We start from the raw sequence: 14845 nt of genomic DNA on the forward strand, positions 1-14845 counted from the left end.
TGTGTGATGACCAGATGCTTGCTAAGTTACCGAAGTCATTACTTAACTACTTAAATCTTGGCAAGTTTATTGCTAAATAGTTCAACTTTAAGAGTTACTTATTTTGGGTCTCTTAAGTTTGATAAAAAGGAAAACTATCTTTCTGATGGCCTCTGAGTAATCACTCTAACCTAGAGTGACAAGCACTTATTTATTTATTTTTATTTATGAGCATTCATTCGGGTTGTGAGAAGTTGAGGAAGCTCTGGGTTTCATGCGTCCAGCAGAAATGCAGCCTGTGGAATCCCAGGAGACTGAAGGATGGATGTCACAGCACTAGGAGAAGAGTAGGGGATGATGGGGGAGTGGAGGCAGGAAACACCCTTTCATTACATCCAGTTGAATGGGACTAGAGTCGATAGGGCTTGAATGGAGCTGTAGAAGAAGTGTGGAAGCTACATTGGTAGTTTTCACGATAGCAATGTCATCGGTGATAGAGCAATGTGATGGAGTCTAGTCCTTGTTATTAAAATTATCACAGATGCACCCAGGCTTACAGAATTAAAAACAAAGTTTCTGTGTGTTTACGGGAAGTTGATGCATGTTTTCCTAGTTTAGCAATTTATAGGTACTTGTTTTGCTTTAGAGATAAGATAATTTGTACATAACTACATGAGAAATCCTGGTATTACTTAAGAAGTTAAATAGAAAATCTGTTATGTGGATTTGTGTGTTGTTCCCAAAGACATAATCTATTGGCATATTTGAACCGCTGTGGGATCTTAGGGAAGTTTAGAGGTTAATGCTTTAATAACAGAAGTGTTGAGGAGAAAATAGGAAGGAGAGCTAGATCTGCGGCTTTTGTGACCAGCTGACTGAAGATAGTTGTAGAGCAGGTTGGTTTCAGACATATAATTTAATATATATATATATATACATATATATGTATATACATATTCATTCATCATGGACTGTGTATGACTAGGGTCGTCCAGTAAAGTAGTGTTGCTTGACTGAATTGTCAGTAGAAAGCCTAATTTCATATTTTGACTTTAAAAGCTGTTTTCAAGTTTTATTAGAAGTTAAAATTAATTAATGCATTTTACCAAGCATTGAGACAGAAATGTGTAGACTTCATTCTCTGCATTGTGTTAAAAACTCAGTGCATCAGGGGTAAGGATTTTAAATAAGGAAAAGAAGACAAATGAAGGCTTTACATTCATGTTGCATTTTCTTATTTTGGATTCAGTTATTCTGCACACCTAGCTAGTAGGGCTAGAGAGGCCCCACTTGTTATCTCTAGAAGAGGTCACCTAAAAACTAGAGAGAAACCAGGGTGGGTCCAAAAAGAATATAGTAGTTGCCAATGACTGATTTAGATTTTGGGAAGAAATAGTTTTTTGTTTTCTCTTGACTATTTCTTGACCATTTTTGTCATCAGATTGCTAGAGAGTAAGGGAGGGCTCTGTCTGGTTCAAAGTCTTAATTAAAGCGTACCTTACTATGACTAAGAACTTTGATGTCAGACATCGATTCAGATCATTTGCCCCTTCTGCTGATGTATCTGTCATATTAAGTTAGTGCTTCACAAGCAGCTGAATGGTTTTTCCTCTTTTCTCCCTACTTAAGTCCCTTCCTTTATTTCCACAGCACTGAAAATCCAAAGTACTGTAAATATCTTTTAAATAAAAACAGAATGAGAAAGACCATGAAAGTCCCAACTTTATTATTAGGTCCAATATTCAGAAAATGGTCCAGTTGTTAAAACAATTTCCGAGAGAGGGGCTACAGTTTAGTTGCAAAGCATTATTAGTCCTGGGTTTGGTATCCAGCTTCAGTTCCCACAAAGATGTCTTACTTTGTGCTTAAAATTTCTTCTATACATTCTATACATAAACCTACTTTCTTTCATACACTGGTCCACCTTGCTTTCAGAATAGTTAGCTGGATTAGGGTGTTGTGCAGTGATTTCTGGGTGGCTAAAGATGGGATTTTATCAGTTGTATTAAAGATTATGTACTTGCAGCCAGTAACTTTACTATGTAAACTGAGAAGAGAAAGTATACCTTTTGTTTGAAAGAATGACACCAGGCTGCTGCCATTTACATTATTTTGAGGGTTTTAAGGCTTGCATATTCATGTGTTTGTGTTTTAGTCTGTATTTGCTTTACAAAGATTATAAGGAGGATATCCTTCTTCCTCATTAATCCAAAAGTTTCAAGGCATCTCCCTTTTTATTTTTAAATTGTAAAAATTTGTGTATGAGTGTGTATGTGTGCAGGGGCATGTGGAGTTTAGAGGACAGTTTGTTGGAATCAGCTGTCTCCTTTCACTGTGGCTGTCACAGAATCAACCTCAGGAGGTCAGGCCCAAGAGGCAAGTAAGTGCCTTTGTACCCTCAGCATATGAAGTCTGTTTCATTTTACATCTGGAGACATAACTGAATCATTTTGGTAGTTTTACCGAGTGGAGATGAGCCTCCATTCGGTTTCTCAACCTTAGAAATATTAACATTTAGAGTTTATTTTTGTTATATGAGTACGACCTGTAGATTCATGTGTGTGGTGTGTGTATGCGTGCATATTATATGCTTAGTATTTCTTAAACTTGAGAATTAGGATTATCTAGGTAGCTATTTTGCTTCCTTCCTTTTTTCTTTTTTTTTTTTTGGTAAGTTTATTTTTGATTCATTATTTTTTTTCTTTTTTGGTAATTAGTTTCTAGCACATATCTGACATTGTGCTAGATCAGTCAGTAGATTCAGAGTATAATTTGTGATCCTCAAATATATAGAGTCAGCTATGACCTTGTGTTAGAAAATGCAGATTATCTGGGTCCCAGAAATGTTCTTTGATTCACAGAATCTAGGAGAGGAGCTTAGGAGTCTTCATTCTCAAGTGTTTCCCAAATTAATAACTTTTTTAGGTACAATTTTTATACTTTAAAATTTTCAGGTTTTAGGCACTTACTTCAAGGAATCTTGATATAAACACATATGCATCTATAGCCTTACATACCGGTCAAGGTATTGAATGTTTCTAACGTCTTGACATTTCCTTGTGCGTATTCTCCACCCCATGCCTTAACCTTGTTGTTCCAGGTAACCACTGATCTGATTTCTGATAGTCATTGATTAGATTTTTAAAAGCAGTTTATTGAGATACATACTTATTTTGTATCGAAATATTTTTTTCTGAGTAGTTTTTAAAGTTTTTCTTTCCTTTTTTTGTGTGCGGTGTTTATATATGTACTTGTGTGCGTGCGCATGTGTTTTGTATCCTTCTGTATGTTTCTGTCCATCCCTCCATCCAAGTATAGCAGCCAGAGAACAATCAGTGGTATACGCCTTCCTCTGTGGTCTCCACCTTAGTAGTTTTCTTTTTGGTATGTGTTTGTTGTGCTTATGGTTTTGCACATGACTGCGGGAGCATATGCCTATTTGCTTGCAGGAGCCAAAGGAAGACTTTAGGTACCTTTGAAGCTCACTGCTTTGGGATCCACTTGTCTTTCCCCTCAATGCTGGAGTTAGAAGCATTTGCATCAATGTCTAACTTTTTTTGTGTATGTGTATGGGCGTGGTGGTTATGTGAAAAGGTCCTCATACTTTTAATAAATGAGTCACCTCCCCAGCCCATTCACTTTTTGGGGAGGGGGAGGAGACTCTCACTGAACCTAGAGCTCACTCACTGAATGAGTAGACTAATTGGCTGGTAAACCCCAGACATCTGTTGTCTCCATCTCCTGCCCACCAGGGTTGCAGATGCCTGTTGTCACATTTGGGTTTTATGGCTTATACTTGGGTATTGGGGATCCAAACTGAGCCCCTCATACTTGCGTGGCAAGTACTTTACTGAATACATTATCTCTCCAGCCCCTTTCTTTATTTTTCAAATGCATAAAATTTTTTTTAGGAGTTGAAAGGTCACATAATTCTAGTAACTTTATAGAATTATATAAACAGACTTGGGATGGGTCCCTGGAAATCTGATTAACTTTTTCAGCAGTATAAAAACTGTTTTTTAATAGTCTTGTAATGGAAGTTTGATATTTTGTAAGCTTTTTTCTGTTCTGTTTTGTTCTTTTAATTTTTCTGCACAGGGTTTCTCTGTAGCTTTGGAGCCTGACTTGGAACTAGCTCTTGTAGTTCAGGCTGGCCTCAAACTGAAAGAGATCCACCTGCCTCTGTCTCCTGAGTGCTGGGATTAAAGGCGTGCACCCCCATCGCCCAGCCTTTGAAAGCTGTTTTCAAAGATTTAACAAACATTGCCTTGCATATACTATTGTATTTGTATTTTGTATTTTTTCTTCTGGAATTGATTTTTGTTCCTCCTCATACTTTGTGTGTGTGTGTGTGTTTGTAAGAGGGGGGGTGTCTCAATGAGTAGTCTGGGCAGACCTGGAACTCATATGTAGACCAGGTTGGTCTAGTTCACTCAGAGATCCACTTGCCCACTTACCTCTGACTCCACCTGGGATTAAAGGCGAGTACCATCATGCCTAGCTCCTCCCCCAATCTTTAAGGTCATTCAGTTTCCTACTCTTCAGGTCACCTACTTTAAACAGTTTCTTGTATGTACTCTGAAGGATTTAGAAAAGTATGGAATTAAAAATCATATAGACGTCCTGTCCTATGACATCTCTTGCCTCATTTTCCCCAGCTAGTCTATTTTAGATTATCAGTATGTAAAGATCATTCTATTTTGTACTGCTGTGTAAATTCGTTATATGGTGTTTTAGTCTGTCTGTGCTGTGATAACAGCATACCTAAGATTGAAACAATTATAAAGAACAGAAACTCAGTTCTTACAGTTTTGGAGGCTGGGAAGGTCACTATTCACATGCCAACAGGTTCATTAGCAGGTTATAGCCAACTATGTTTCTAAGTTGGTGCCTTAGATGTGGCTTCCTAAGGAGACAAGTGCTCGTCCTGTCGTGGAAGAAGCTCAGAGTAAATAGCTCTCTTTGCACCTCTTCACAGTAATGCTTCTATTTTTTTTAATCCTAAGTCTAAGATTTTTATTTTTTGAAATTATAATTAAACCATTTCCCCTCTTCTCTCTAACCCTTCCCCCATGCATCCCACACACTTTCCTTCAGATTCATGGCTTCTTTTTCTTTGTTACAAACATACACACAGGCACACACACCCCTAAATATATAAATACATCCTGTTCTGTCTCTATAATGTTATCTCTATGTGTGTGATTGCAGGCTGGTGGCTTGTTATTGGATAACCATTTGGGGTGCTCTTCCTTCGCTAAGACCATTTCTCCTGCTCTCAGCATTCCCTAGTTGCCCCATAGTTCCTTATGAGGCTTGAGGCCCTATGAATTTTCCCATTACATATTAGCATGTCCACTGATGTTGTCATTGTTCAGGTTTTGTTAGGGCAGCCATGTTGATGAGACAGACATATGGGTGTCGCCTGACATTTCTAGGAGATGCAGTCTCACAGCAAACTCCTTGTTCCTCTGACTCCTTCCTCCTTCCTTCCTTCCTTCCTTCCTTCCTTCCTTCCTTCCTTCCTTCCTTCCTTCCTTCCTTCCTTCCTTCCTTCCTTCCTTCCTTCCAGATTTCTGCCTCTTCCCCTCCACCGCCTCCCATTTCCCTCCCCCTCCCCCAATCAAGTCCCCCTCCCTCGTCAGCCCAAAGGGCAATCAGGGTACCCTGCCCTGTGGGAAGTCCAAGGACCACCCACCTCCATCCAGGTCTAGTAAGGTGAGCATCCAAACTGCCTAGGCTCCCACAAAGCCAGTACGTGCAGTAGGATCAAAACCCAGTGCCATTGTTCTTGACTTCTCAGTAGTCCTCATTGACCACTATGTTCAGCGAGTCCGGTTTAACAAAGTTTTTACTCCCTCCTCCAAAATGATCCCTGAGTCTTAGGTGCAGGAATTGTCTTGTAGGTGTATCGGTTTGGGCGGGGAAATCACACAATTTCTTGTTTTCTTCATTTTGATTGGTTGTGGTTTTTTTTTTTTTTGGTAATCTTTGTTGCAAAGAAGTTTCTTTGATGAAAGGTGAGAGCTGCACCTGCAGGAATAAGGGTAAATATTTAAAGTGTAGTTAAGAACTATTCTGGTTTAGTAAGAGGGCAATTTTAGGTTTTCCTCCAAGATCCATGACTTCACTAGCCCTGGGGCCCTGGGTAATAACTGGTAACAATCAAGTCCTGGCTTGGTTTCCAGTGTCAGTAATGGTCCCTCTTGTTAAGTGGGTCTTAAGTCCAGTTAGAGAGTTGTTGGTTATCACCAAGTTATGCTTGCCATTACTGCACTTTTAGGGTTATCGGGCCAGGCTGGTCCTTGTTGTGGGTTTATAGCTGGATAGGACTGTTGGTTACTTCCCTTCTTTGAAAGCTGACATGGCTTCATCTGGTACCATAAACCTAGTTCTCATGAAGGATGCTTTCAGGTCAGGTCCAGCTCAGGTTTTCTAGGTCCTGTGTCTGAAGTGAAAGGTGTCTTCAGCAATAGAGACTTAACCTCAAAGGGAAGCAGCAATAGCGATATTTTGGGAGTTGCTTGGACAACCTTGATTGGTATCAAATGGGGGCTCCTCTTGTTTGGTGTTGGGTATTTTTTAATTAATTTATTTTCAGATAGATAGCCCATGGCTCTTGGGAGGAAAATCATGAGTCCAGATGGGGAAATTTCATTTAAATAGTGTATGTCTATGTATACACAGACTTACATGTGCTGTATTTAATTTTAGGTAGATAGATATTATTCCTATGATTTATTTTTCCAGATAGCCTTACTGTTAGTTTGCCCTCTCCCTTCTTTTTGTATTCATGCCCCTTCTCTTCCCTTAATTAAAGCCCCATATTTTCCCTATTGAACTCACTTGTACCCTTCTATTCCCTTCTCTGCCCTGTCTGCCTACCCTTTTTGCTGAAGGTTTCAGGTTCTGATTTAGGTTAAGACCCCTAGTTTTTTGAATGTATTAAAGTGTTCTTTTGTTGTTGTTTTTCTTTTTGCTCTTTTTGCTCTTTTGGCTTTTGGGGTGGCCCGCCACCCAGCGTCCAAAAAAAGACACAAGGAGTCTTGTTTTTTTTCTTATAAATGCATGGCCTTGTTTCTAGCCAGCCCTTCTTAAATTATCTGGTCTGTCTTTTGTCTTTGGGCTTTTACCTTGCTTTATTTCTGTATGCCTTTCTTTCCTTCTTTCTCTATGTCTGACTGTGTAGCTGTGTGGCTGGCCCCTAGGGTCTTCCTCTCTTTTTCTTGCTTCTTCTTCCTTTTGCTCCTCGCAGATTTCTCTTCCTGTTTATTCTCTGCCTGCCAGCCCTGCCTATCCTTCCTCCTGCCTTGTTACTGGCCATTCGGCTCTTTATTAGACCATCAGGTGTTAGGCAAAGTAACAGAGCTTTACAGAGTTAAACAAGTGTAACATCAAAGAATGCAACACAGCTTTGCATCATTAAACAAATGTTCCACAGCATAAAGAAATGTAATACATCTTAAAATAATATTCTACAACATTTATTAAAATCTGAACTGGTACATTTCAAACTAAGGCTTACGTTAGTTTTATTTTTTGGGGGGGAATGACTTTTTATATATACAAATTGTCTTAAGATATAATTAGAGTTCTTCTGAAGAAAAATTTTTCCTTTTTGTCAATTTTAGAGAATATTTTAAGTCAGATTATTTGTGTAAGAGGAAAAAATTGTAATTTATCTTTATGCTTTAAATTTATGCTATTTAAAAAATAACTATAATTCTGTACCATTTTGAAATATGAGGTGACTTCTATAAGGAAAATTCTCCAGTAACTAATGTACTTTCAATTATTGACATTCTAACCCATTCTTAATAATCAGTATAAAAGTTTAACAAATAGACTTTTATGATTAGGTTAAATAAATTAACTAGAAATGAGGAAATAGTAACTTCAGTCATTGTAAATTAATTCATGTTCATTTTTAATCACTATAATTAGTTGACTTTATGCCCTGCTTTGATGTTGGAAATATTTTCAGTGTTAGAGGTTCATTAATTTGTATTTTAAGTATTTTAGGTGAGTCTGATGAAAAACTATGGCTAAGAATCTTCCCTATGTTATGGGGCAGTATATGTGAAAGTATTTTTTAAATGCTTATATGAAGGTTAGGTGTTCACTTAATGTAATATTTTGGTCTATTAAGCTATTACTAATCTATTTTAAATATGTATATGGTATCCTAGTGTTAAAATTGCTTAACTATTTTTTAACGTTTCATAGCTTCAGAATTTTAAATTATAAATACCATTTTTTAAAACAGAATGTTTAACAAATCTTCCCCTCCCCCCCCCAGTTGGGGTGTTTATTAGTATTTTAAACTTGCAATGTACATTTCTTATGTTATTGGGGAGAGTTGTTTGTTATATATAATCTGATTATTCCCTGCTTTTAGTAGACTACACTTTTAAAAGCTACTGTCTGGTATATTTGGTTTTGTGCTATAAAAATATGTAGCATGAATTATTAAATAATAGAATAATAATTTTAAAACTATATGTATCTTTTTACATTTTCTGCTTTGTGGATATATTTACTTACCTTTTGTTCTTATTTCCTGTTTCATTTCTTGAATAATTCCCATTTCTTAAATAATTCCTTATTTCTAACTATCATCTATCTTCTTTTAATTCACCGAATCTAATTACTGCTGCCCATGTGCGCTCAGGTGTGGGGTTATCCCCTGGCATATGGGGAGACCTAGTAGTGAGCCTTCCCCCAAGTGACTCCCTCAAGCAGTCATCAGCTTGCTTGATTCAAGGATGGGTTTTCTAAGTCTAGTTGGTTCTTGGAGATTGTATTTAACAAATTAGAATCTGGCTAAGATAAATCTGCTAAAGTGAATATACAGCTAAGCAGCTGTTTCTTGCTTTACTGATATTATAACTTTTTGTCTTTTTTTTTAAAAAAGATTTATTTATTATGCATACAACATTCTGACTCCATGTATGCCCGCATGCCAGAGGAGGACGTTAGATCTCATTATAGATGTATGTGAGCCACCATGTGGTTGCTGAGAATTGAACTCAGGACCTCTGGAAGAGCAGCCAGTGCTCTTAACCTCTGAGGTATCTCTCCAGCCCCCTAACTTTTTGTCTTTTGAGACAGTGTTTTTCTGTGTGGTCTTAGTTATCTTGGAACTCTCTCTGTATACCAGGCTGGCCTCAAACTCAGAGATCCTCCTGTCTCTGCCTCCCAGTGCTGAGATTAAAGGTTTAAAGGTGTCCACCACCACCGCCAGGCCATCTGATAATTTTATTCCTCTACTTTCCTTGTATTCTCATCATGGTTAAGTTATAGGCTGCTATTGGAAAAAAAAAGAACACATTACTTCAAGTTCACATTCAAAGATTTGTGGTCTTCAGCCTTAATTAGGTGAACAGATTGCTTTACTGTCCCCCTAGCTGATCTTTAAAATATGTTTTGTTTTGTTTTTGTTTGTTTTCTTTGGCATTACTCAGGATTGAGCAAGAGTTCACTTGCATCTTATTCAACCTTCTGAACTTTTTAAGATAAGGGTCTCACTAAGTTGCTTTTTTGATGTCTAAAGCCCTCTTTTGACTTTCGCATCCTCTACCTTTAAGTGGTGATGGTGGGATTCTGGTATTTGTTCTTGGCTAGTTTCCCACTATATTTGGATTCATACCTTTCATACCATTTACACGATGGCTTAAAATGTTAATATTTGCCCATTCTTTTAATTCCTGGATGTTTTGTTTTGTTTTTCTAGGCAGGGTTTTTCTGTGTTGTCCTGACTGTGCTGAAACTTGCTGTAAACCATGCTGGTCTCAATCTCAGAGATCTGCCTGTCTCTGCCTCCTGAGTGCTGGGATTAAAGATGTGCGCCACCAGTGGCCAGTTACAGTTCTCTCTTTTTATATAGCCCACTGCCCGTCTAGAACGTTTGTCTTCCATAAGGTCCAGTTGATACATTAAATTCAAATGATTTTTGCATTTACTAATTTTATTAGTAATGGTATTAGTATTAATACTACTTGTATTACTAAATGACAACTATTTGCTCAAACCTGAAATCAGAAATCGAAGACTTAGCACTCCTCCTACAGGTTAGTTATAGAAATTCATCGGCCAGCTCCTTGGTAATATAGTCCAGTATACCATTCAATAGAAATTTAATGTAAGTTGGGGCTGGAAGAATGCTCAGTGGTTAAGAGCACTTTACTGCTTTTCCAGAGGATTCTGTTTACTTTCCACACTGGGCAGTTTACAACCACCTGTAACTTCTAACTTCAGGGGATTTGAAGCCCTCTTTTGGTGTCTGTGGGCATGCATGTGCATGTGACATGTGCACACAGACACACAAGAATAAGAAAAATGAATGTTAGTTCAGCAATATATCAGTTATATTTGTAACCCTATCACGAGCCTAAAATGTGCAGCAGAACATCAGAAATGAGAGAGAACCCACGTCAGCATTTTAGAAATAAAGAACTGACTCCTAAAAATTGACTAACATGAGAGACATGAAACCCACATGTTTGTCCTCACATGCACATAATAAATTTATAGTATTTTAAAAAATTGCCCATCATAGTAAAAACTGTAGTTGAGGTATGCAAAATAGCACACAAACCCGTAAAATACTTAAGGGAGGGTAGGAGATACGCCCATATGATCCTGTAATATTTTAGTGTTTGTGTTGTTTACATTTAATATAGGTATTTGTAAATCATTTATATAAAAATATTTACACCATTTAAATGGTGGATGAACATTTTTTACTTGGCTATATGACCTCAGGAATTTGACTAAGCAAGTGCCTGAAAGTTGTAGTTAGGTATATTACGTAATACTAGGGGCATTAAGTAGTAGACAAATAAATTTCTGTGGTAATATCTTTTTATAATCTGTGATTGGTTTTCATAATTTAATTAAAAAGTTAATTATTTTTTTCAGTGGAGGTTTCACTGTGCTGCCTGGGCCTTGAGCCCAAGTGCTGAACTGATTGTGCTGCTGCACTTCCTTAGGGGCTAGGACTGCAGGTGTGCACCTTTGCCTGTGTAAAACAATATGTAATACACATATATGCTAAAATCCAAAGATTGAATTTAAAACCGTGTAGGAAAGACTAATATTGCTGTGACCTTTGCATCTTTGTAATGTGGTATTGTTTTTCTTAACTGCAGTTGTAAAGGGAGAAGTAGAATTCTGGGTATGTTATGATCCTTTGGGTTATACATCATTGTTGTTTTTAAACATTTTAGTTTTGATTTGTTTTTTTAACTGAAATTCTTTCTTTCTTTTCTTTTTCTTTTTCTTCCTGAGACAGGATTCCTCTGTGTAATAGTCCTGGCTGCCCTGATAAGGCTGGCCTTGAACTCACAGAGATCTTGCCTGTCTCTGTCCTGTCTGTTTTGTTCTTCAAGTATTTTTTGATTCCTAGAAATAGAGTTAAATAAATCCAACACAGACATATGCAATGTTGTATTTTATTTCCATCAATAAACAGAATTGTTCATTTTCCCCTTAATAAATTTGATGTAGAAATTGTGTATATGAACTAAAATATTTTGAAAATACAAGCTGTTATAAGAGATCTGTGTTGCTTTTTATATAACTGGCTTGAGATCAGTGAGTACCTTCATGACCCCATAGTATTTTGGTGGAAGCCTAGGTGAAAAATCATGTATTTATTTATATTTTCATGATTATAAATTTCATAATTTCATTGATCACGCGTGCATACACACCAACACCCACACCTGCCCATCCACCCACCATTTACTTGACCAGAGGTTGTATTTTATTCTGGCACAGTGATTATAAAGACTTTTAGAGTTAAAAACTAGAAATTGTTTTTAAAGTTCAGGGTAAGGAAAGAGTCTTATGAGATAAAAAGTTATCTCCATTAGTTAGCAAATAGTGTTATACTGTTAGTATAGCCTTTAAACTGTATTTGGTGCCAGGTTTTCTGTGCGGAGCCAGGTGCTCCAGACGTTAGCTTTTGTATTTTCTGGGATGTTTACATGCATATTCTGTGAGAAATTTTTTTTGGCAGCAGGTAGCCAAACTACTTTGTCATTTATCTTTGGACAAAATTTCTTCTGAAGAAATTTGTTTTGAAAGCGTGATCATTCACTTTTTTGGAGGCTACCAGTTGTGAATTCGTATTTTGTTAGGATTGTAGAGAAAATGTCTCTCAGAAACTAGTCACACAGGAACTAGTAAGTTAAAGGTTCTAAATAATTTAAATATAAAGCTAGTCATATGGATAAAACGGTATACACTTTAAATCAGCTTAATCACTTTCTCACTGTGTTACTAAGACTGGCCTTGTTAAAAGGTAGCAGTAAAATTATTTCCAATTTTATGGACATAATTTTTCATTGGGTGCAACACAGTTAAAAAGCCGCCCTTCCTTGCATTCTTCTTAGTTTTCGTCCCATCTTCCTGACAGATCTTTCTTCCCATGTTTCTCTGCCTTAATTGTCAGCCCAAATTGTTACTGTGCTCCAGTTCTTGGCCCTGGATCCCCTTTGCAGACCAGACTGACCTTGAACTCACTGAGACCCACCTGCCCTCTGCTTCTCAAGTGCTGGAATTAAAGGCATGCACCACCACTGCCCCGCAGGATTCTCTTCTCTTTATTATTCATACTTTCTTTTGGGGAATCCAATCACTTTCCAGTGTACATGTGCAGATGACTTATTTTCAGCACCAGCCAAACCTGGAATTTCCTTAGTCACATTTAAGATTGTGTATTGGACCTGTCTTGAATATAGTAGACAGTTCACACTTAACATGCTTAAAGCTATTGTTGATTTTGTATCTCACTACTCAGTCTTCCTCTTCCATTGTACTATTTTCATAATTGCCACCAATCATTGAGTCGTTCAAGGCAAAACCAGTAGTTATCCTTGGTTTCTTTTCCTTTCACTAATGTCCAATTCATTAGCAATATTCCACCAACTCAGCCTTCAAAAATATATTTCTAATCCTTAAAATCTCTTACTGCTTCTTAGTAGCTCAATTTAATTTACTCTTTGTGGTATTACTGCAGTAGTTTTCTTGGTTCTTAAGCCACTTCACTTAACAGTGAAAGCTATCTTTAAAATGCTAATCAGGTCACTTGTGCAAAACCCTCCAGTGGTTCAACCCCCATGTCTAAAATAATATTCAAAGTTCTTACTTTGAATCCCACATGATTTGGCCCCTGCCTGCCTGCCTCTCTGACCTCATTGCCTGTCCTTTTGTCTCTTTCCTGTGTTATAGATCACATATTTTCTTTTTTTGTTCCTGAAAGTGCCAGATTTATTTCTAGTTTATGGTCCTTTCTGTTAACTAGAATGCTTCCTGCCTTTTGTTAATTCAACCCTAACAGTACTGTTTATGAACCAAAGACTTGAGGAAAAGACAATAAGAAACAGGTACATACTCTTAGGTGTTTTATGCTTTTTCATCTGGTGGGTTTCTTGAAATGGCAAAAGAAAGGGATAGTTGTGGAGATTTTTCAATTCTGCACATGCAGTGTGTGTGTGTGTGTGTGTGTGTGTGTGTGAGAGAGAGAGAGAGAGAGAGAGAGAGAGAGAGAGAGAGAGAGAGACTGTTTTTGAATTTTTTCTTTCACTTATTAAATTACGAATACCTTAACTGCCTAAAGTTGTTTGAAGTACGTTGCACAGGCATAAACTTGTATCTTTCACAGGGAGTTTATCCTACTTTTGTGTTTTCTTCTCTGTACTCTTGCAGTTTTCACAGCCTACCGTTTATCTAATTTCCTCGTATGGTATGGCATATTATTTTTTTCCTACGGTCTACATGTCTTTTAAGTCTGAGTTTACAGAATTTGAAATGCATCATTGTATGAAAAGATTTTAACTAAAATGTTAAGCTGGGTTGTTGACCGACAACACAAAAGTTGTATGAAATTCATAGTACACCTTTCCAAAACATATGTCTACTTATTTTGCGGTATTTCCTCTAAGACACAGCATAGTAATTGGCCTTAATTAAAAGATAGGAGGTCTTTTTATATTTCTAAGGGAAATGTAAAAACTACTAAAAATATGAAAACATTATTTTGGCATGCATAGGAAAGAATGTTTTCAATTTATTTTAATCTCTTTTATTATAATTTACTTTTAAATCATTGAGTTACATGTAAGTAATTTTACCTTTTTTTTCTATATTTTGCTGTGTTCCAATGGATCTGCTACTCCTGCTTGAACTGAATGTGCCACTACGATTTGTGGAATTCCTCACATGCTGTCTTCTGTGAATTTGTTCTGCTGGAATCTGGAACACTGGAATGATGGACATGTTTCCATTACAAAGTAGCTGTGAGTACACTACATAATTTATGCAAAACCTTGTTAATAGTCTAAATTTATCTTGTGATTAGATGAAATATGACCTTTAAGGAAGCATTTAACTTACAACATTGCTTTAGCTCCACTCATAATAGGCTTTCAGATACTTGGCTCTGAACTGCTGTATTATGGTCAGTTTGCTAATCATGTTCAAAATTGGCTTTTAATTTAATTGGCTGGCTTGACTTACAACATCAGGCTTAAAAATTAGTTAATTTTAATGGCAAGGATGAAAGTTGTGGTATAGCTATAAATGTGACATGTAGTAGGAGGAACTGGCTGCTTGTCGTCCCAGCTGGGCCCTTTGTTCCGTCCCGCCCGGATAGCTTACACCCAAAATAACCACACAAAAACTGTATTCATTTAAATGGCTCAGAGGTTAAGAGCATCATCTGCTCTTCCAAAAGTCCTGAGTTCAATTCCCAGCAACCACATGGTGGCTCACAACCATCTGTAATGAGGTCTGGTGCCCTCTTCTGGCTTTCAGGCATACACACAGACAGAATATTGTATACATAATAAATAAATAAATA

General features: G+C 37.1%; 1 protein-coding gene across 1 annotated transcript in view; it reads left to right on the plus strand.

Annotated features, from left to right (window-relative positions):
- The first annotated feature begins 9989 nt into the window (after positions 1-9989).
- Septin7 (septin 7) overlaps positions 9990-14845 on the plus strand; it is a 48899-nt gene continuing 44043 nt past the window's right edge. The window contains exon 1 of the mRNA XM_050131984.1: positions 9990-10049. Coding sequence (XP_049987941.1) covers positions 9990-10049 — 60 coding nt within the window. The remainder of the gene's footprint in view (positions 10050-14845) is intronic.

The sequence above is a fragment of the Alexandromys fortis genome, unplaced genomic scaffold (genome assembly GCF_014885135.2).
Source record: "Alexandromys fortis isolate MF-2015 unplaced genomic scaffold, M_Fortis_MF-2015_v1.1 scaffold_389, whole genome shotgun sequence".
NCBI classification, from domain to species: Eukaryota; Metazoa; Chordata; class Mammalia; order Rodentia; family Cricetidae; genus Alexandromys; species Alexandromys fortis.